General features: G+C 43.3%; 1 protein-coding gene across 7 annotated transcripts in view; it reads right to left on the bottom strand.

Moving 5' to 3' along the window:
* Positions 1–22,521, bottom strand: part of LNPEP (leucyl and cystinyl aminopeptidase) — an 82,283-nt gene that overhangs the window by 24,994 nt on the left and 34,768 nt on the right. For all 7 annotated transcript variants that reach the window (XM_053296112.1, XM_053296111.1, XM_053296113.1 and 4 more), the window contains 8 exons: positions 20,346–20,477; positions 19,368–19,488; positions 17,626–17,780; positions 16,537–16,650; positions 12,525–12,656; positions 8,722–8,853; positions 7,567–7,727; positions 5,990–6,075 (listed from right to left, as the gene is read on the bottom strand). In XM_053296112.1, the coding sequence (XP_053152087.1) occupies positions 5,990–6,075; positions 7,567–7,727; positions 8,722–8,853; positions 12,525–12,656; positions 16,537–16,650; positions 17,626–17,780; positions 19,368–19,488; positions 20,346–20,477 (1,033 nt within the window). The remainder of the gene's footprint in view (positions 1–5,989; positions 6,076–7,566; positions 7,728–8,721; positions 8,854–12,524; positions 12,657–16,536; positions 16,651–17,625; positions 17,781–19,367; positions 19,489–20,345; positions 20,478–22,521) is intronic.

The raw sequence follows: 22,521 nt of genomic DNA, 5'->3' as shown, positions 1-22,521 counted from the left end.
CTATCTACCTATCTATCAAATTTGTACACCACCCCAAACTTTCATCTCTGGGCATTTAACAATAGCATAAAACAAGTTAAAAACATATACAAAAACTAAAAACAATTTAACAATTTAAAAATAAATCAGAAATTAAAACCTAAAAATTTAGGAAGCTGAGAAAGCTTGGGCGAAAAGATGGGTTTTCAAAAGTTTTTTTGAATTTTTTAAAAAAATCTTCCAGAGACGTGCCCGGTGAAGCTTCCAAGACCTCAGAGTCAGGGCTGGATGCATAAGAAGACTCCCCATCAGTATCAGGATCCTCAAGTAAGCAGATGCAGGCTTACCTGCATGATAGCACACACAGAGGCGGTGGAGCCCTGGGCAACGGTGTAGCAGGCCTCAAAAGGACAGATGGTGTGGCAAGGTGTTTAAATGTATCAGCCAGACCCAGAGTAAGGGTCTGGAAGGGTCTCTCGAAGGTGTATCTATTTCCATAGCTTATATTCTTGGAAGTCATATGGCAATGCCGGGGAGCTATAAAGGGAGCAAATGCAGAAATGCTCCCTTGCCCTCAAATGTGGTGGGTCAAAGGCCCCTGGGGAGCTGCTATAGTCCAGGGGGTGCCTTGGGACATGAGAAGCAGGAAAGTGGAATGTTCCTTCCAGGGAACAGCCAATGGACAAACCAGCATCAAGGTGGAAAGGCCACCCGTAGGAGTTTTGGGAATAGGCAGAGGCGAGCTGGGTTCATCAGTGTCAAGACCTTGGGAGAAGTTGAAACCCTTGAAAGTGGAGCCTGATGGCATTGAATTTGCAGAGCTGAGTAGGTGCTCCAGTTCTTGTTGAAGTAGGTTTGCCAGTACTGGAGAATTTAAAGAAGATGAAGCAGGCGGCAGCGGCAAAAGGTGGAGAGACTACCAGGCAGGTGTCAGCTCATGAGAGGTGACAATGGGCTAAGGCGGCGCCAAGCGTACAGGCGAGAGATAAAGAGCAGTTGACATGGCGCTGAGAGAGGTCCTCGTCTGTGGTGTTGACCTCACAGTAGGTGGCATCAATGCTGGGGTCGAAGTCATTGATGTCGATGAGGGCGGGTGTCTCAGTCCTGAAGGAGTTGATGTTGAAACAAGAGGCACAGGCGTCGAAGATGTTGAACACCTCGGAACTGAAGGAGTAGGAGTCGATGCTGGTGGGGTCAGCACTGAGCGTGAAGAATGTCCTAGAGTGCTGAAGCCCCTTGACGCTGAGGGGGTCGAAACTGAAGCTCCCGACATCGGAGGCTTCAAAGAGTACAAAGGCAGAGGTGAAAATGAAGTGGACGGCTGCGCTGTAGAAGGCGACAGAGTCTTAATGGTAGACGACGTAGACATCTTAGGCGTCGAACTCTGGACCGAGTGTGACTTCGGCAAAATAGACCATGTTGAACTCGGTGTCGAGGACAACACGTGCTTCTCACACTTCTTGTGTGGCTCTCCCATAGATGAGTGGTGTTGGCCATGCTTATGTTTCCGGGACTGCTCACGGGCTCTCGCCAAGGGCTTCTTAAAACCTGTACTTGAAGACGCTGTGGAAGTCGATGGGGTCAGTGCTGCGGTGGTCGCTGATGACACCGAGAGGCTAGATGGCACCGACTTCAGTGGTGATGGCGCCTCGGGGTCCCCCGACAGAGAATATTTTCATACAAAGGGACCTTCAGTCGTAATTCCCTGGTCTTTTTCTTAAATAACAAACAGACCTTGCAGGTACTGGTACTATGACTATCCCCCTAACATATGAGGCAATCAGCATGGCTGTCAGAGGAGGGCATAGTGCCCCTGCAGGTCACACAGCTTTAAAAACTTTTAGGAGTAGACGTAGCCAAGTCCAAAAAACTATCTGAGGCCAGCCCAATCAGAGATAAATTGCCAAGTCTAGAAACACAGTTCAGAGAGCAGTCAAAAACAGCCCAAGGTCAAACATCCAAACAGAACAGTAAATCTGAGGGGCAGAAGAATAGTCAAAACCACAGTCCAGGTCAAAGCACAGGGAATTAGATAGGGAGTTGTCAGAAAACAGTCCAAGTCAAAACCAAGAAAACAGACCAAACAACAATATTCACTTTCTCACAAGAATGAAGGAACAGGAACAGATCCTTCCCGAGACAGCACAAGCGGCAGATGAGAAGGAACTGAAGAGGGAGGTGCTCTACAGCCAGCTTTGTAGGCTCCGATATCACTACACCTTAAAGAGCCAGAGAGCGCCTATATGGAGCTATAGATTCTTCCAACAGCCTCCTGCACAGGCGCAGAAGACCTAGTTGTGAGGGACCATGGATCCCTACAGAGATCTTACGTTCTTAAAATTCAGGAACATTGATGTTATCAGTCCTAGTGCATAGTAATTCTACTTCCACAGCACAGCATGCTAATATTTCCAGATTTTAAGAAGGTTTTACTTTTAATGACTGGGTAAAAGAGATTCTACAGACCAACTGTCAAACATTTAAAAGAATACAGTAAATCAAGGATATAAATCCAAGGGTAACTGATGTTAAAATAATCCTAGATGCCCTAGGAAGGGCAGTAAGAACAAAAGTTACTGTAGCTACTTTATCATTAATACAGCTGCAGATGCAATTATGATTCCAGATTTTTCCCCCTACTTTCAGTTGCTTTTTCTGCTAGTCAATGACATATTTTATGGACTCCTGCAGCTGTTTGCTGTCAGGTGACTTTTAATTGTGCAGTACACTCTTTATAAAGAACATAATTGTGTGACTTAGACAAATCCAATAAGACTATGGGAAGACAAAACATTTTTTTGAGTCAAACTTGGGGCTCTTCCAGAGAGTAATAAAAACAGCACTTTGAAAAGAGCTTATGAGTATTATTATTATTATTATTATTATTACATTTATATCCCGCTCTTCCTCCAAGGAGCCCAGAGTGGTGTACTACATACTTGAGTTTCTCTTTCACAACAACCCTGTGAAGTAGGTTAGGCTGAGAGAGAAGTGACTGGCCCAGAGTCACCCAGCTAGTTTCATGGCTGAATGGGGATTTGAACTCGGGTCTCCCCGGTCCTAGTCCAGCACTCTAACCACTACACCACGCTGGCTCTCATGTTAAAGGTGAGAGCTTATTCAGGATCCACATATTCTTGCAGACTCCTGTTGTCTTTGAGCACAATCTGACGCACAGGTCACATGGCCAGCAGGGGCCTCATGTGACTCCCACAGCTCCACTTGCTGGCTAGTTCCTGCTTTCTGTGATTAACCCACCACTATGTGGAACAGTGGGGAAATGCTTGACTAACAAGCAGAAGGTTGCCGGTTTGAATCCCCGCTGGTACTATATCGAGCAGCAGCGATGTTGGAAGATGCTGAAAGGCATCATCTCATTCTGCGTGGGAGAAGGCAATGGTAAACCCTTCCTGTATTCTACCAAAGAAAAACCACAGGGCTCTGTGGGCGCCAGGAGTCTAAATCGACCGGATGGTACACTTTACCTTTACTCCCTATTCATCAGAGCAGTCATGCTGAAAAGTGGTGGGTTAATCACAGAAAGCAAGAGCTGGCCAGTAGGTGGAGCTGTGGAAGTTGCAACTAGTGCCTTGTTGGCCATGTGAACTGTGAGTGAGATTGCACTGGAAAAGACACCAGGAGTCTGTGGGTGCTGTATAAGCTCTTGCCTTCAACTCACTCACAAGCTGCTTTCAAAGCACAGTTTATTGCCACCTGGAAGAGCCCTCATTTTGTCTGTTCCCACTTTTAAACGTCTATTTGCAAAATGAACAAACAGACATTTTGAAAATTTACACTTGCATCAAGTTAGGCCAAGTTGTTGGTTCTAAGCAATAAAATTCATTTAAAGCATGCCACTGCCACCATGATATTCAAACACAAGTAGTCAGAATTGTCATTTAACTGAGGTTCTTAATTTGATGTCAGATTTGAACTAACAACATAAGAACAGCCCTGCTGAATCAGGCCCAAGGCCAGATCCAGCATCCTGTTTTCCACAGAGGCCCATTAGATGCTCTGAGAAGCCAACAGGCAAGAGGGTGCTAAATTGCTTCAACACTGGACAATACTGTACAATACTAAGTATAATTTTACTTGGCTTCCAGATGAATAATGAATTCACAACACTTTAACTAAATGTCATTTCTGTATTCCTGCTCATTCTGGAGATGATCACATTTCAATGGTGGGTGCTATAGCCATTTCCCCAGTCAATCTCCCACCACCTCAAGGCAAAACAGATGGTCCTTTCGAGATTTTACTAATCCATGTGTGAACCACAATCAAAAACAAAAACCAATTTATAAAACAACTATGAGTAATAGTTATTAGAGCAATTAGACAAAATGTTAATTTCATATTCTAGTCTCTTAGCAGTATTAAAGGTTTTACATATTAGGAGAGATAATGAAATGATATAGAAAGAAAATGCTACTGGCAGGTACAATGCAAAACAAAAAAAAGGTGGTTATACTGTATCTAAATAAAATTCATCCTCATGACCAAGTGCACAATCTCAAGTCCTAGAAGAAAGCATATATTTAAGTAGCTTTAAAACTTCTCCCATTCATTTGGCACTCCCTTCCTCATCCTCTGAATAGTGATATGCCCGGACCGGTCCAGAGGCCATTCTACAGGCCTCCGGACCGGTCCGGACATGGGCGGTTCGAATTCAGGTGGTTCGGGGTGGGGGGTCCCCTTAAGAGCAGGGGAAGGTTTACTTATCCCTCCTGCCGCTTCCCCCCTCCGGTGCCCATATTTCTTTGAGTAATTTCTCTGAGTATTTCTTTGAGCACCCCTTCTCCGGCACTCTGCTGCTGCAGCAATTCTTTTAGTAATGGGGCGGCAGGATACCTCCCGGCCACCCCTTCCCCCGCTTGCGTGCAGTGCAAAAAGCTTTAAGAAGCCTTTTGTGCATGCACACACACGTATTTTCTTGAGTAAACAGAGCGGCAGGATATCTCCCTGCCGCCCCTTCTTTCGCTTTGCTGCAAAAGGCTTTTAGAAGATTACTCAAAGAAATATGGGCACCAGAGAGGGGAAAGCCATGGGAGGGATAAGTAAACCCTCCTGCGCCTTAAAGGAACCCCCACCCCAGTGCTGGACCGCAGCTCTGAACTCTTCACTCCTGCATTCTCAGGATCTATTATTTCTGTCTCTCAATGTCCCTGGCTGATCTGCTCTGATGCAAGTGCCCCTCCCCCGCCATTTCAGAGTTCTAATGTGGAGGACACATCTTGCCCACCCATAAGTGTACTTTGCCATTCCGCACCCCTAATTTTTTCTCTGGTGCCACCACTGCTCTGATATCCTAGTGGAGCATGGATAAACAGAATTGCCACAGATCTACTAGCCGTCATTGGCTTAGCTGCTCTGATGTCACAGAGGTATTGGGCAATCTAGGAACAGGCAGTGAAACTCTTAGGAGAGGGCAGGGAAGACCTCAGAATCAGAATTCTAAGTTCAACTACTAGTTTTTAGGTTACCCAGTTACCGAGGCTGGCTAACTCTTCTTGTATGCAAGATGTATACATCACAGGCCAGTTAACTCTCACTATGCTGGAAGATAATGCCAGACCATATAAATTAAATTAAAATATTTAAGTATGGTCACCATGCTAAAAATCAGTCCACTGTGAGCATCTGAATGCACCTTGTTGGTGAAAATCAGTCCACTAGTTTTGAAATATGAACACACAGACAGATGGTACTTGCTGATTTAATATGCAATGTACATCCCTTAAGGTAACAGAATTAAATATGCAGTTTAACTGAATTCATATTATCTTTCTTCTCTTAGAGCAGGCACTTTACATAAAAAGCATAATGAGTTGGGTGAAATGAAATTCAAACACATTAAAATTCTATCCCCCTGCCAACTTAACCACAGTGACTAAATGCCCATAATGGTGAAAAATGCTCATACTTGAGCTCAGGGCCTCTCCAGCAGAAGACTATATATATATGCTGTCTTAACAGTTGGCAAACTTAAGTCTTCAACACCACATACCTGACTTTTTGTCCAGCATGTATTCAGAAGTACTAAATGAGCTGCTATTGCTGGTGATGTAGGAAAGAGGAATATGCCACAGATAACTAGAAGGAAAGAAACATTTCTTTTTTTAATCTCAGGTTATGTGTGACTGCAGTATAACACACTCAGTAACTGTTAATGTATTCCAGCTTTAAGGAAAAGTTGCATACTGTGTGTATGCATTACCCTACCAATATGTACCATCGTTAAAACAAGCCTCATACCTCGCCTGGGAATCCTATGACGATCCTGTGACTACTGACACAAGGGTGCAATGAGCATTTAAAAAGAGTTCTGTGTGTGTGCGTGCGCACGCGCACGTCTGTGTGTGTACACACAAACACAGCTATTTTGTATTGGGTTTGGTAGGCTCTTCTCTCTAGGCATTTGCTCTTGAACACCACCACTAAAGAAAGGTCCATAGGGTCAGCAAAGCAACAAAAAAAGTTTTTGAAACAACTTGCAGTGTTTCATTACTGGTATATTGGAGGATGTGTAAGGGAAACCTGCAATCCAACTTTTCCCTTCTGGTGTAATATGGGAAAACAACCCAGAAATGCATGTTTTGGGCAGTATAGAAAGATGTTAAATAAATAAGAAATAAAGAAAAACCATCACAGGTCACTTCCAGTTTTGGACAACTTCAAAATGGCTCTATTTTAATAATCTGTCTTTTATTTTAGTATGCAGCCTGTCAGATTCCCAAATTTAATCTGCTTGCTTGCTCGTTTGTAGTTAAGTCTACAAGCACTGCCTAGGTACAATACATTCTCCTAAAACTGGGGGGGGGGAGACCATTACAAAAGTAGTCTATTATGAAGTGCAAACAAAAATATGAGAAGTACATAAGGAGCAAAGGACATTACCAACAACCACACATCAACAGCCCAGCCACTCCTAAAGTGAGTGAGTGTGTATAAGTGTGAGTGTGTGTGAGAGAGAGCGACCGCTATTATGTCCCACAGTGCATTCTGCCTGGTCAACTTAAAATCTGACGTTTTGTTTACATGCTGCAACTACTTCCTGAATCCATAGGTTTTATGCCAGATTTGAGGTCCACTAGGGGCCAGTTCAGATTAAACCAACTTAAAAGGGTTTTAGAGAATATCTAGAGGGACAACTTGGATGATCACTTCCCATATGTGATTAAACAATGTGCCGAGTTAGTCTTGTGTTCCTTGAGGCACATCAGAGCAGGTACACTCTTGCCACAGCCACTGCATTATCACATGTAGGGGTTGGTAAAATCTACTGTTCCTCTGAACCAATCCTATGAAGGTAAGGAAACTGCAGTTCTTTTCTAATCCTCCCCAAGGACCAGACTTCCAACACATCCAGCATCTCCTTGCCATACCAGGCAGATGTCTGAACTATATTTTTCAGCACACATAATAAATACATCTTGATTATTAGGTAACCTATCAATTCATTTCTTATTCACTGCTCTCAAGAGCAAGTCTTGGATTCAGACACTCCTCCTGAAGCAGAGTGTAGCCTGCAGACAAGAGTTAAAAACTACTCAAATGAAAATAAAGAGGAAAAAAGAAAGAAACCTTGAATGCATGGTCTGATTTTCCAATTCCATATTCTTCCCATATTTCTCTTGCTTCAGCTGGATCTGTGTTCCATTTTTTTTAATGGTCACCAAGGGAAATCCTTTCTGGGTAGTCCAGGTTTTCATAAGGTTTTTTACATCTACTGTACCATTTGTTGCCTAGGAAGATACACACACACACAAAAAAAAATCCCTCACTTTTTAAGAGGAGATATATGAAGGAGATACATCAGTACTTCCCTTTTTGATCCACTAAAGAGATACCCAGGGATAAGCATTTGAAAGAAGTCTATATTGGACTGCAAATTTGTGAACATCAATATGAGAACACATGTTTTTTGTTTAAAGATGGTACATTTACAGAGAACTGAAGACAACCTGCTTGCTGTTTCGGTAACTGCTTCATTGGATAATCCTGCCAAGTCACATGTGAAATAGATGTATTTTAAGTGGCTTTTTAAAAGCTGTAGCTTGTTGGAACTGAAAGGTATGAATGAAAGATATGTATGTCCACCCATATGGACATACACATTTTCATAGTAAAAGGAAACCTGCTTTCAGCAAATTTGAATGTAAGAGAAAAGCTACAAAATTAAAACCATATTTTTGGGAGGCCCAAAGGACTGCAGAAAATAATCGGGGAACTGCAAAAATGGCCCCTCTCCTGTTACATGCACCAAATGAGCAACATTATTCTGTATGTTAGCCAATGTGTAAGAATATTCTGTCATGAATTCATACTTTGGCCTCAGTAAGTTGCTCAATCTTCTGACTCTAAAATGGGAGCAATACTGGACAATATCACCACCATGAGAGAGAGAGAGAGAGAGAGAGTGTAAAGAGAAGGAATGAATGTTCTTCTGTAGGATTCACATTCTTGTTTTCTTGCATTCAAGTATTAAAAAATACAAGAGTACCAATGCTCAAAGGCTGCATCTTTGCAACTGTGCAGTGTTGACGATTATATATGTTAAATTACTGGATGAACTTATTTGTTGGTTAGTATTTGCAATATCACTATGTTGTCATACTGACTGTTACAGTGGAACTGACACGGATGGGGTATTTCACTCACAGCACACTTGCCATTACTGCTCCAATTAATATTATTGCAGCTTTTCTCCAGGTACCCTGTCTTGCCCAAGGTAGTTACCTTATTCATGCTATCCCATAAATCATCACTGCGGGTAGACTCCAAGCTGTGGTTGTGTAAATAGGTTTGGATGCCAGCTTGGAAGATATCCTTATGGAGATATTTTTTCAACATCAACAAAAGAGAAGCTCCCTGTATTGAGAAAAATAGGTTACAGATTTATACAGTTACCTGTAATGCACAGTTATATGTGCATACAAACTGGCTCTTTCACAGACACACTTGTTCAAACAGGATCCTTTTTGGGAAGAGATACTTGGTATAGTAGAAGTGTTAGATCATTTGAGGAATGCAAATTGACATTTTTTTGTAAACTCATTCAGTAAAATAAATGAAAGAGGAATTTTAAAAAATGTTGGCTGACATGCTGCACACGGCCTTAGAAGGATGGAGCAAGAGCTCCGTCCTTGCAAGAATCTGCTATCATGCAAGTGCAAAGGAAGGGGGAAAGTGGTTTTTGTTTCTCTCCCCAATTCCTACATCCAGGAAGATGTCCATGAAGATTGCAAGATCCTTGTGGACATCTTCCTGGGTGCAAAGAGGGCTTCTGCAGGGAGGAGAGAGAAGCAAAAATCACTTCCCCCGCCCTTATCTCCCTAGGCCCTACAGCTATATGGCAAGCAGACACAAACCTAAAACATTGCTAAATTCTTGCAAGAGCAGAGCTCTTCCTGTGTCCTCCAAAAGCTACGCATCATGTCAACCATTCAATTCAACACTGACCCAACCACAGATTGTTAATTTTGGAATACAAGTTAAACAACATCTATAGGGTTCAGCTTCCATATAAGAGTGTTCTGGAGCTTAAAGGCATCCTACTACAGTCCTGTACAAAGAAATAAATGTTAGTGCATTTATTTTCAAAAGTTATGTAACAAATTATCTTTCCCAGAGCAGAGTTCAATTAACACAGAAAATTAAAACAGGAAAAGTTCCAGGCAAGGGTGGCTCGCCAATGAGGCAACAGCCTGTGTTTGATAACATAGGGATCCTGCCACCCACCCACCACGTAGCTGGGAAATACAGACAGGGGGCAGGTGGTACATGCCCCATTGCTGGCCATGCCTTCAACGCCCACATGGTCCCTGAAACCAGTGCCAATTTGATCCCTGGTGCCACCTGAGATGCTGCCATGACACTGCCCTGGTGCTGATGAAATGGCATCAGGGTTATGGACAGCACTGGGGAACGCACTGCCTGTGCACTTGCATTTCTGGGCTAGTCAGTACTTCACTAGTTGCCTGCATGTTTTCCTTTCTCTAGGAAGCTAGGAACCTAGAGTGGTTCCATATTTTATTTATTCAATTTCTATACCGACCTTCCAAAAATGGCTCAGGGCGGTTTATACAGAGAAATAATAAATAAATAAGAAGAATCCCTGTTCCCAAAGGGCTCACAATCTAAAATGAAACACAAGATAGACACCCACAACAGTCACTGGAGGTACTGTGCTGGGGGCTGGATAGGGCCAGTTATTCTCCCTCTGCTAAATAAAGAGAATCACCACATTAAAAGGTGCCTCTTTGCCCAGTTAGCAGGGGTACCAAGTTAGCAGGGGTTAGTGGAACACTGGTTAGATGAGAAGTACAGGTGTATGGGCAGTGCATTTGCAAACGCTAGTCATGCTCCCAGATGCCAGTGCATCAGTATTGAGGCGGTGTCATGGAGACATCTCAGGTGGCACCAGGGATCAAATTGGCACTGGTTTCAGGGACACAGGAATACTATGCCTTTGAGCAAACATTTTTCCAGATATTTTTAACCTAATTTCCTTAAGGAAAGTAAACTTATGAGATCACCCAGCATCGTGTGTGTGTGTGTGTGTGTGTGTGAGAGACTATAAACTTTACAATACCTGGACCACTAGGAACCAAATTGGATGCAGTTGTAGGGGCACATGGCACCTAAATGGCATAGTTTGTGATGATGTCATCCACTCCAGTTCAAGATGGCAGACATGTAAACATTTGTGGCACAAGTGGGCTAACTTGTGGATCGTCTGACCAATCTGAACCAAATTTGGTACAGTTGTGGTGAATGATACATAGGGAAACCTCAGCGATGTGATCTGTAATGATGTTATTCAACCCCAATTCAAGATGGTGGACATGTGAATGTTTGAGATGCAAATAGAAACCAATTTGGACCAAATTTGGTACAGTTGTAGGGACACCTCAAAGGCAACCACACCAATCAAGATGGTGGACACATGAACATTTGAGGCGCAAGTGGGCTAACTTGTGAACTACCTAACTGATTTGGACCAAATTTACTCCAATTGTAGGGATAGTGAACAGAAAGTAGGCAGATTAGTTCTTACCAGAACTATTTGTTAAACTATACAGCAGTAATTTTGCTATTCTAGTTGTGCAATGTGTATCTAAAGATACCAGCACAGGTATCAGCAAAGGTACAAAATACTAAACACATAAGCCAAAGCTTATTTTTTTCAGGTAGAGTGTAGTTCCACTTTGCACAGGGATGAAAACATGGAGAGAAATAAAGAGTGTCTTTATTGTACTTGTATGCAGTTTTCCAATGAAATTTAGTAATAACATTCTTTCTGCTTGAGTCAAGTGACAAAACAGGCAAACTAATGTCAACAGTGACCAGAATTCTGTGAGCTTCATCAGTCTTATACCAGTGGAGATCAATGAACATGAAGCAGCTGCCACATGTAAGTCACTTTAAACTGCCCTGCTGTAGCTTCTTCCATGTGGAGAGCGGTTTACATGCAAATGGGATACTTAGTACCTCAAGCCACTAATGGCAGAGGGGGCAGGGGGCAGAGCTGCAGCAGTCGGCAGGCGGGAGGGGGGGAATCCATATAGTCAGCTATGGCACAGGAATGGCTTGCCACACAGAGGCGGATGCAACAGGGAGTAATTTAAAGCAGCCTCCACCACGCTTTCATTTTGCATTTATTGATGCTTCCAGATGTCTGCAGGTTGGAAAGGGCCTGAAGATCATGAGCAGCTGGAGATGGCTGAAGATAAACATAGCTAAGCTTCAGAAGCATATCTCCTCATATTATGAGCCCCCATTCCCCCATATCAACAGCTCGGGATATGCTGGAAACTTCACCTCTAGCCATGCTAACAGATGTGAAGGTAAAAGCTGCTCTCAGCCATTCCTCTAATTTGAGCAAGATGTGGTCCGGCCAGAAGTGATTGGGACTGATTGGAAATAGCAAAAGGAAAAAATATCAGTTCACATACATCTGTTTTTTACACATTTATAGGATAATTTTAACTGTTATGTATGTGTACTGAAGTCAAGATCGATTCAGTTACCAATCCACTTTTTCCTATGTTCGCAAATAATCAAATGTGGATAGGAAGTCACCATCTTGCATTTACAAGTCAATCTTTACAAAAGTACAGTGACTGACATCCTAAAAAAGTATATGCATTAGGATGCTTCCACGGGGTGCTCTCGATTTCATAATCGCAGTCAAGAGAACTCAGAAAACATTGTGTCCGCACTGCGTAACCTGGTATTTCAGTGAAAATGTGTATGAGCAAGAACTTCCTCTTTTAAAACCATTTTCCCCCCGAAGCCAAGTTTTTGATTAAGTTTGGCTGAGATTTCAGATCAAAAATTGCTCACATAGATGAGTGTGTTTTCTATTAGGTAATCCTCTCACCATCTCCCTCCCATCCCACCCCAACACATTTCTCCCCCTTTAGCTCCTGACCTGTTGCTGCCCACACTAAAGAATGTGATTTGAAACATATTTTATGAACTTTGCAAGTGCATTTAAAATTTTATTAAAAGCACATTGGCCAGACTTTTGATGTTACCTTGCCATAGGAAACAGCATCGAACATTTCTTCAATCTCTTCTGGTGACTGGACAGCAAGCGAGATGGGGTGAGATGAATTCATGGAATCCTTCACCATGGTCTTAAATCGGTCATCTAGAAAGTTATCATCCTGAAGAAAGGGAAGAAATTTAAATTCAACTGAACAATTACTAATTTGAGGAATTTGATCAGTAAATACTATTTCACCACCAATCTGGAGAAATAGCTTCCGTCTTTTGATACATTCCCTTTTCCAGACCAATGTGACATGAATGTAATACAACATGAAGACACAAAAGGCACATGGCATTTCTGATGCTGGACAAATTAGTGCTTTTGTTAGCATCTTAACTATGCCTCACTATGGTTACTCTTCTTCAAAACCTATCGTAATGTTCAATGACAAATTAGGAAGTAGGGGGCCTATTGCTCTACCCAAATGAGTAGGGAGCTCCAAGATCACTATCCTGCTTCCTGTGTACACAAAGAACATGGTGCAGAGCAATTATGAGAGGTCTGTTCTCCTAACCATTCCCCTGAAGCTGCTGCTGCTGCTGCTTAGCCATATCCCAGCATGGCAATCCAGAGTAGCTAGCTGGACGTGCTCTCATACATGCCTAAACACTTCTAACAGCTTGTTTTTCACCAAGTCTTCACATGTAGTTCTATTCCTACTCTCTCCAGAGTAGCTTGGGTAATAGGGGCTTGGGGAACAAGCTGCCAGATGCTCCTAGATAGGTACACTAGGAGCTCTAAGTGATGAAGTTTCCTGGCCACACTTGTGGCTTGCTTCAGGTCTGCAATGTACATGCGTAGTGCTGGGTGCATGCACATATATGCAACTTCTCATAGTGAAGGAAGTTTTAATGGAACATAATATTTCTCTATCACCACAATTCTCCACAGATGTCCAAGTGTTGCTTCCAAGTGTCCCTCCTTCCTAAACATTAAAGCAGTGGTGAGCCCATGTAGCTCAGTCCACTTTTTCTTTTTCTCCTTTAGTATATTTGTCTTTTATGGCTCTGAAAACTGGAGAGTGGATTGTTTATATAGTGACCAACTTCACTTCCAATCTCCTCTTCTTTCCCCGAGCCTCACTTTGCTCAAGTCACATTGGTCTCTTCGCTTATACCTGGCAAGGCCTTAATACAGCACACAAGCCTGAAATTTTTGCTTCCCAGGAAAGATGTGCAGGTTGAAACACCGGGATAGAATTCCAACTGACCAGGTTGCAAACGATAAAATGGATAACTTACTAGCATATGGGCCACAGTCCATTTCAATATTTTAGATGTAAGATATAGATTGTTCTTCAGTCTTCATTTTGCTGCATGCAATACAGAGCCTTGCAGTGCCCACAATCTATAATTGCAATTGGTACTGCAGATTGTAACAGGAGCCAGGAACATGTTTCACTAGCTTCATCTGGGAAGAACATTACAACTCCTTCCTTTTAAAACTAGCTATTATTAGTGCATTCAAAAACCTGAAAACAGACTGGTGTGCCCCATAGCCAGATTTTAACACATACACTTTTAGGCCCAGTTCCTGAATACATATTCCACAGGCAGAGAGCTCTGGGTGCAGAGGCCCCCACGGTTCAAGACCAGCTCCAAATGGCCATACTTTGCTAAGAAAAAGGCAGGAAGAGGCGGGGTGGAGATAGTAAATAGCATTGGTCAATTAGTAAAGTTTTAACTCACCCACACAGGAAGAGAAATGTATTTTAATAAAAGCAATCTGGCACCACCAAGTGGTGAAATCTCATTTCTTCAGGACAGCAATGTACATGCATGGTGCTCTATGTGTGCCTAAACACAATTTCTTATAGCACAGTAAGAGCTTATGGAACGTAATATTTATCAACACAATTCTCCACAGACATTCAAATGGTGCTTCCAAACACTCCTCCTTCCCAAACACTGCAGCCCTGTGAGCCCATGAGGCTCAGTCCTCCCTTCTTTTACTGTATTTGTCTTTTAGTCTACTTGTCCCGAGATGACAGCAGCTGCCAGCTAAGCTCTCTATCTTTATTTTGATCTGCTTTAAACACTAGCAAAACCTCCAGCAGTTTTATTCTTGACTTAGTTCCCATAAGCACAAACTAACAACACCAGGGAAGTAAACATGTACCTGGAACATAAGAATCCATCGTTCAAAATGAATATTGCTTTGCAAACCTGAATAATTAAGAGAAAGGGGGTGGGCAGCATTTGTCCCCCCTAGTATGTGGGGCTATAGGAGGAGACCATTGGCTTGGGCTCATCTATGTGGCAGCATTTCCAAGACCTTCTGCAGTGCAGATCAACAGACCAGCAATTCCTCCCCTGCCCCACTTTCCCCTTCTTCAACAACTTATCAGAAATGCCAGTTCTCTGTGTGTCATTGCCCCAGGATGTCAACATGCAACCCATAAGGGGCATTCCTGACCCAAATATTGCTCAGTAACTAAAGGGATCCGGACTGAAAATTAAATTCAAAAATATGCTTACTGAACAATGCCTTACATTAAGAATTCTAGCTGTAAATATTAGACAGTCATGTCAGCTTGACTGACATGTCTAAGCTGACATTCCCTCGGTCAGAGGAAGTTCCGCAACAACAGTGGGAGCTTCTGAAAGCCTAATCTCCAGCTAAGATCCCTGCTGTCATTCCAGAACTCACAGATATTTTGATGTGTCTGCTGGACACCCTCCCCTGCCCTGCCCTCTCTTCCTCACCTGTAACTAGGTGGGGAAGGAGACAGGCTGCCTGGCTTCCTCTTTGCTCTAGAAGCAGCACCAGAGGCTTCATTTTTGAAGAGAACATTTTCCCCCCTTTACCCATCTATCTAGGTGCCTACTGTAAGTGGCCCAGGTAAATGTCCACAGCCATTCTGAGTCTGGCGGGGGGTGGGGTGGGTGGGAGCTGTCTTACTAGGTGCCTGAATGGCCCAACTACTTCTGTGATTACCTGGGTCAGATCTATCTATCTATCTATCTATCTGGGCTTCTCTTTGGTTGAAAGATTTCATTCAATCACTCTGAATATCCTAGTCTAAGCATCATGGTTACATTTCTAGGTGCCATGGCTCCCTGGTGTATGGGATTTGTCAAGCCCTGATCTGGGCCCACTCAGGCACCTAGATGGAAAGGGGGAAAAATCACTTAAGAGGGGAAAAAATCACTTAAGAAGGAAGCCTCTGTTGTGTGCTGAACCCAGAGCAGAAGAAGCAAGTCTCTGTTCGATTTTATGAGTACTTTACCCTGCTAATTAAGCAAAAAGGTACTTTTTATAGGGGCAAACATTGTTTTTAACAGGGGAAGAACAACTCTCTCTATTCAACCTCACAGTGTTTCAGTGGCTATTGCTGGTGTCTACCTTGTGATTCTTTTTGTATTGTAACCCTTTTTGGGACAAGGAACCATCTTTTTTTTTTTTTAATGTAAACTGATTTGTGAACTTTTTTTGTTTGTTGAAAAGCGGTGTACAAATATTTGTAACAAATGTAAGCACTATAAGTAGTAGTAGTAGTAGTAGTACTACTACTACTGTAGTAATTACAACTAATACTGTTGTGAGTTGTACCAGCCATTTTTGGTTATTTGGAGGAAAAGCACAGTTTCTTCCATCTGACACAGCTCTCCCTAGCTGAATACAGGAATTTTTAATTTGCCTTTTACTTGTTGAGCTAGACAAGGGATGGAACAAAAGATTAGGCAACTAAATTACCCTTCCTGATGAGATCTAGGAGAAACACTGTAGAAGCGAGATGCATTCTCTTGCATGCAAGGAAACAGTGAAAGTAAAGGGGATACTGTTCTCATGGAGTCTTTAAAGAGTTGAATGCTGAACTCTACCATAGCTGGTACTTAAGAAAAAGCAATTTTTCTTGAACCATAAACTTCAGTTATCATTTTCTTCTCTAAACCACAGACTTACAAAATATACAACATTACCTAGGTTCTAAAAGAGGAATACAAAGTCAATTTCAAAAATTGTAACCCTCCTCACCCCGTCAAGGCACTTACAGTACATAAATCTGGAAAAATCGTCTTCATGGCAAAGTATTCCATAAAAGTGGCAAACCCTTCATTGAGCCACAGGTCATTCCACCACTCCATAGTTACTAGATTGCCAAACCACTGAAAATGCAAAAAGGAACACATTACCATTATTAGATACCATATCAAAAGCTGGGGCCAAAAGGTGTAAACAATAAAACCTTCAGAAAGTGCTGCTTTGGTCCTTGGCTTCAAATACTGTATCCACATATTAGAAAAACAGCAAGGTTTCTTAACAGGAAACCAATTTATCACCTCCACAGACTGCACTGTTTCCTGCTGCCCTGATGGAAGTCAACCACCTGCCCTGCTCTGACTTCTAAGACTATATACACTACACTACTCCCTCGCCCAACAAAGCCACATTAAAGCTAAAGAGGTGTTTATATCTAGGACTTTTCTGGTCTGGCAGCTTACAATGCATTAACAACCGTGTAACAAGCATCTCACCTGCAGGGCATATAGTTGTAAACTGGCATCCCTTCCCCACCCCCCTCCGGCTGCAATCACCTCTAGTCTGAAGACAATTCTGAAGAGAGGTTACATTTAATTGCTATAAATTTAAGCAGACATTTCACATTATCCCTAGAACTCTGCCACTGCAATCTTTTAACACAAGCAAATCATTTTGTGACCTAGCACTTTGTTATCGCTGCCATCTTTTCTATTTCCCCTTGTATGAAAGATAACATGTGCAGTCAAGTGCATCCTCTTTCAGATCTAACTTGCAGTTTCTCTCACTCTTTTTGCTTATAAGAAGTTTCAGTATAAGTCAATACGATCCTTGAAGGCTGTCACAATAGAGTTGCTGTAATACTGCATAAGTATATGACTGAACTGTTCTCACTAGAGGAGGAGGAGGAGGAGAAAAACCACTTTGGGCTAAAGGTGTATCAAAGGGGAAGCCTATTAAATTGGTATAATTTTATGAGAATACAGGAATAAGCAAACACTAAAAGGCAAGTTCTCTTGTAAGTCAACAACATGAATCAGAAGTGCAATAATTTAGAAACAAGAATTCCTGCAATAACAGAGGAGATTGAAAGCACGTCATACCTGGTGGGCCAGCTCATGAGCAATCACTGTGGTTACTCTCTTTTTATCCATTGCTGAAGAGGTTTTGTTATCATAGAGGAGTGTTGTCTCTCGGAAAGTGATCAAACCCCAGTTTTCCATAGCCCCAGCCTGAAAGTCAGGGATAGCTACCAAATCTGCACAAAGAGTAACCATGATTTTTTTTTAAAGCCAACATTGATAAATCTTAATGCTTATTAAGCATACCAAACATCCTGATTTTGCTATCTCCTAACCCCATTTTCTGGATTATCTTCTGGCCCCAATGCAAGCAGCTGGAGCTAGAAGACTGTGGGGCTCCTGGTCGGCTTCAGGGAGCGGAGGGGGGGATCCCCATAATGCACCACACACTCATGTGGTGCACTATGGGAGTTCCGGGGGGGGAGGACGCATCACAACCCTCTATACAGTAACCAGCAATTGTGTGGGCGAGCAATCAGCTCGCACAAGAAGGAGCCCTCGGTTGTCTGTGGGGAGGTAAGCTTTTTAAGGCTTCCTCCCTGCTAACCCTCTTGCCCTTTCTCAATGATTGTGAGAAAGGGCTCATGGCCTCTTTAACACCAGTATTCACCAGGGGCGTAACTATAACAGGGCAAGGGGAGAAAGTTGTCTGGGGGCCCACTGCCTTGGGCCCCCCCCCAGAGGCAAGTCACATGACTGACTCCCCCAGCCGCACACCCGCCCGGGCTTCCTTCAGTTGTATTTATCCTCTGAAACTGATGTGGGTGTTAAGACCTGGAGCTACCAGAACAGCATGTCTTTCTCTAGTACCATTAAATGACTTGCATCGTCCACAATTTACAAAACCTTTTAAAAAATAATTTAGGATGATGTTCTGTTGTGGCACATAGGTTATATGTACATGTACATACAAAATACATTTTACTATGCTTTTTGTTACCAGTATTCAGCCTCATTTAATATTTCTTTACTTCATGAGCTGAACTTCGGGAGGGGGGCATTTTAAAATCTTGTCTCTGGGCCCACTCCAACCTTGCTATGCCCCTGGTATTCACTGACCTCCTCACACTTCCTAATACAAAATAAAGTACTTAAATGTGAGGAGCATAGGCAGAATGCACCCCTTAGAATTAAAGACACTAAGAAATTAACACTGCACTGGTAGCTTGGGTAGAAGGAGCCAGTTGCAAAACAGCAGCTTGTTAAAAAAAAACCCAATCTATCTACAGATAAAGGGATTTTAATTTCAAAACCCCTCAAATAGCCAGATATCTGAACAGAGGTAACCAATTAATGTTCATTAGACAGAGTGGAACACTGCGACAGAGAGAAGCCCAAGGCTAGCCATGAATCCACATTAGAGAATTATCTCTTTTTTACAATTTTCAAGCTGCTCAAGGTCCTGGAGATCTATTTCAAATAAGTCTGGGATCTACTAGTGGTTACCGGTCTGCTTCCGGGCTAGATTCAAGGTACTGGTCTTGACCTTTAAATAAATAAATAAATAAATAACACTCACATCATCTAACATCTCCCCTATGAAATAGTGTGTTCTAAATGAAATGATTAGGGCAAAACTCTGTGAGCCACATCAGACTCTGAAAATAAGTTAACTCAAACTACCAGAGGAAAGACTCAGAAAAAGAGTCCCAAGGGCTTCCTAAAACTTGCCCCTCCTCCAACACTTTCAAAAACTGTAATATAATGGATTTCTGCAAAGTGTTAAAATAGTCCCACAAAGAAGAGCACACAGGATCTCTCACCTAATTTTTTAAGCGGATATAGTATACCAAAATACTTCTGATAAAATTCAAGAAGCTTCACTGCAGTGTCCAAGGCATATTCAGCCTGTCCTGACTTTTGTGGTACAGTATAGACAGATACCTGTCACAATGGAAGAGAGGAGAGGGACATAAGGCAAAGAAAGTCTCAAAAGGATGTGTAGGCTTTGTCTAGCCTTTCAAAGAGTAAAAAATATAAAGTCATAAATGTAATTATTACTATGCTGGATAACAAAGCATTTGTAAGACTGCTCACATTTCTGCTCTTCAAATGACGGGACTGCTTCTATATCCCTTATAACCACTTATTTGTTTAACATACAAATTATTTTGCATTTCATGACATCTAAAAGAGAGTAAGTTCTGACAAAGGAGCAACTTCCACTGTATTAATAGAGACTTGTTCAAAATTTAGCTCAATGTTATTTGCTAGGTAGCTCCAGAAGTGTCTGCTAATAGGTCCGTTTTGGGCTTGGAAACATTCAGAAAGGTGAGAGCAGATGAGAAAAATGGGGAGCTAAAGTTGGCTTATCACTTGGACTGGGAAAACAGAGAACTTGAGAGATGCTTGCTGTCATCACATACATCATATCTATTCGCAATGAGATCTTTTGCCCATGCCAGCAGAAACAAGGAAGCATCTACCCTTCCTTCTCCGAGGTCCTTCATAATACAAATCCTCTCCACCAGACTGGCAAAAGCATATTCTTATGGTTTAAATCAGTTTAGTTGAATGTTGGGGCCCTACCTAATAATTTGACTTGACATAAAACTATAGCAGCTGGGAAACCAGCCAGCAATGTGGTGTCTTAGCCTGAGCCAAACTACTTTCTGTGCAGACACAAACTAAGAAATGCCACTTATTCCACATACTGCAAGTACTTCTTAAGAATATCCTAGCAAAATATTAAGAAGGAAAGAGTCAATTTATGTACAAGGGCTGGAAGTCAAACAACATACCAGAGTTTTGTTTGTTTCCTTACTGATATATGTCAAGTTTCCAACAACGACGGCTACCAGGTAAGTGCTCATTTTCAAACTCACAGAGAACTCATCTTGAACTATTCCATCAGCCAGAATTTTGGTTGCATTCTGAAAACACAAAAACAGGATATCAAGGGAGTCCAGCTATTTGCAGAACTAAAAAGCTAAGGCCTCCATCTTGGACTAGAAAACTGCTTTTCACGCAGAAGGTCCCAAGGTCAATCCTGGCATCTCAGGGCTGTTCCTGCCTGGAACCTTGGAAAACTGCTGCCAGTCAGTATAGACAAGAATAAGCTAGATGGACCAATGGTCCTACTCTGTATAAAGCAGCTTCTTATGACCACAGCAAGATAATCTAGCCCTTCTTCAACTACAACATGGGCACAGAGAGTAGAGAGTCCCAGTTAGAGGTTCACAGCATCTTACTATATTTCTACTTGCAAGCACAGAGCTTGTTACAAAATGCAATACCAGTTGCAGGGATAAGCAACATAAGAAGGCTATTAGCTTCATGCCCTGCTCACGGGTAGTGATGTGCATGGTCCGGAACAGTCCGGACCAGCACCAAAGGGGAGCCTATCTTTTAGGGCGGGGAGGGCTTGTTTACCCCTCCCGCGCCTCTTTGCCCCCGCCAATGGCCGTAATCTACTGTAAAATTGGGGCGCTGGAAACCAGCCGCCCCAGCCGCCGCCGCCGCTTCCGCCGCGCCCCCCCCCGCGAGCAAATTAGAGATAAAAAAGGCTACTGCCTACAAGGAAAGGCTACTGCCGCCCTGCCGCCCCCCCACCCGCCACCCACCTCCCCCCCACGAGTGCTCACCAAGTTAGAAGAACTTAGAGAGGAGTTCGCGAACAGAGCTCCTCTCTTATCGAAGCCTCCGGCCCAACTGGGGCCTTGGGCGCGTGCGCACGCGCACTAGAACTCTTTATCCTATAGAGCTTTTGCCGGAGGCCCGGTCTACCCGCCAGGAAGAAGCCTACCCGCCGGGAAGCTTCCTCCCGGCGGGTAGACCGGGCCTCCGGCAAAAGCTCTATAGGATAAAGAGCTCTAGTCCGCGTGCGCACACGCCCAAGGCCCCAGTTGGGCCGGAGGCTTCGATAAGAGAGGAGCTCTGTTCGCGAGCTCCTCTCTAAGTTCTTCTAACTTGGTGAGCACTCGTGGGGGGGTGGCGGGTGGCGGGTGGGGGGGCGGCAGGGCGGCAGTAGCCTTTCCTTGTAGGCAGTAGCCTTTTTTATCTCTAATTTGCTCGCGGGGGGGGCGCGGCGGAAGCGGCGGCGGCGGCTGGGGCGGCTGGTTTCCAGCACCCCAATTTTACAGTAGATTACGGCCACTGGCGGGGGCAAAGAGGCGCGGTAGGGGTAAACAAGCCCTCCCACCCTTAAAGCAATACCCCCCCCCACCCGGACCCGGACCAACCAGGGCAGAACCGGTCCGGCAGTTCGGCCATTCTATAGAATGGCCGCCGGACCGGTTCGGACACACGCCTACTCACGGGCTCCCCCGAAGCAAGCATCTATAAATCCACTTGCCAGCTCATCAGTGACAAGTGCCCTGAGCCCTCTGGCAAATGGGACACTCAGCACCACACAGAGCTCCTCACCAGATGACTCATTTCCACTACTGTTTTTGAGAAGATAAGGAACAGCAGAAATCCCTTTCAGAACAGTTAAAAGACTCCCACTAACTCTTACCACCAGTGTCCCCTCTAACAGGGATTCCCAGAAGTTGTTGATCACAACTCCCAGAATCCCCAGCTGAAATGGCTTTTGTTTGGGGATTTTGGGAGTTGTAGTCAACAACATCTGGGAATCCCTGTTAGAGAGAACACTGCTTACCACCTCCATATCCCAGTGAAGATGAAAAAAGGCCCACTTTTCTAAGACCTCTTGCTTGTGTGCCACAAAAGGATCCAAGGGAAGAGAGGGGATTGGTGACGGCCACAAATAATGTCTGACTAGTGAGCCAAACTTAAATTTGTGGATTCCTGCCTAGAAGCATCCAGGTAGCCACTGTGGAAAACTGAATACTAGATTGAATTTAAATGTGGTCTAGCAGAATACCCAAGTTATTTAATCAATGAAATTTCAAACATTGCACGTATGTTCTCAAATTTATCTCTACATGAAAAGTTAAAGCAGACAATCTCATATCA

Source organism: Hemicordylus capensis, chromosome 2 (genome assembly GCF_027244095.1).
Source record: "Hemicordylus capensis ecotype Gifberg chromosome 2, rHemCap1.1.pri, whole genome shotgun sequence".
In the NCBI taxonomy this organism is placed as follows: Eukaryota; Metazoa; Chordata; class Lepidosauria; order Squamata; family Cordylidae; genus Hemicordylus; species Hemicordylus capensis.
This window is presented reverse-complemented; position numbering and strand designations above follow the sequence as displayed.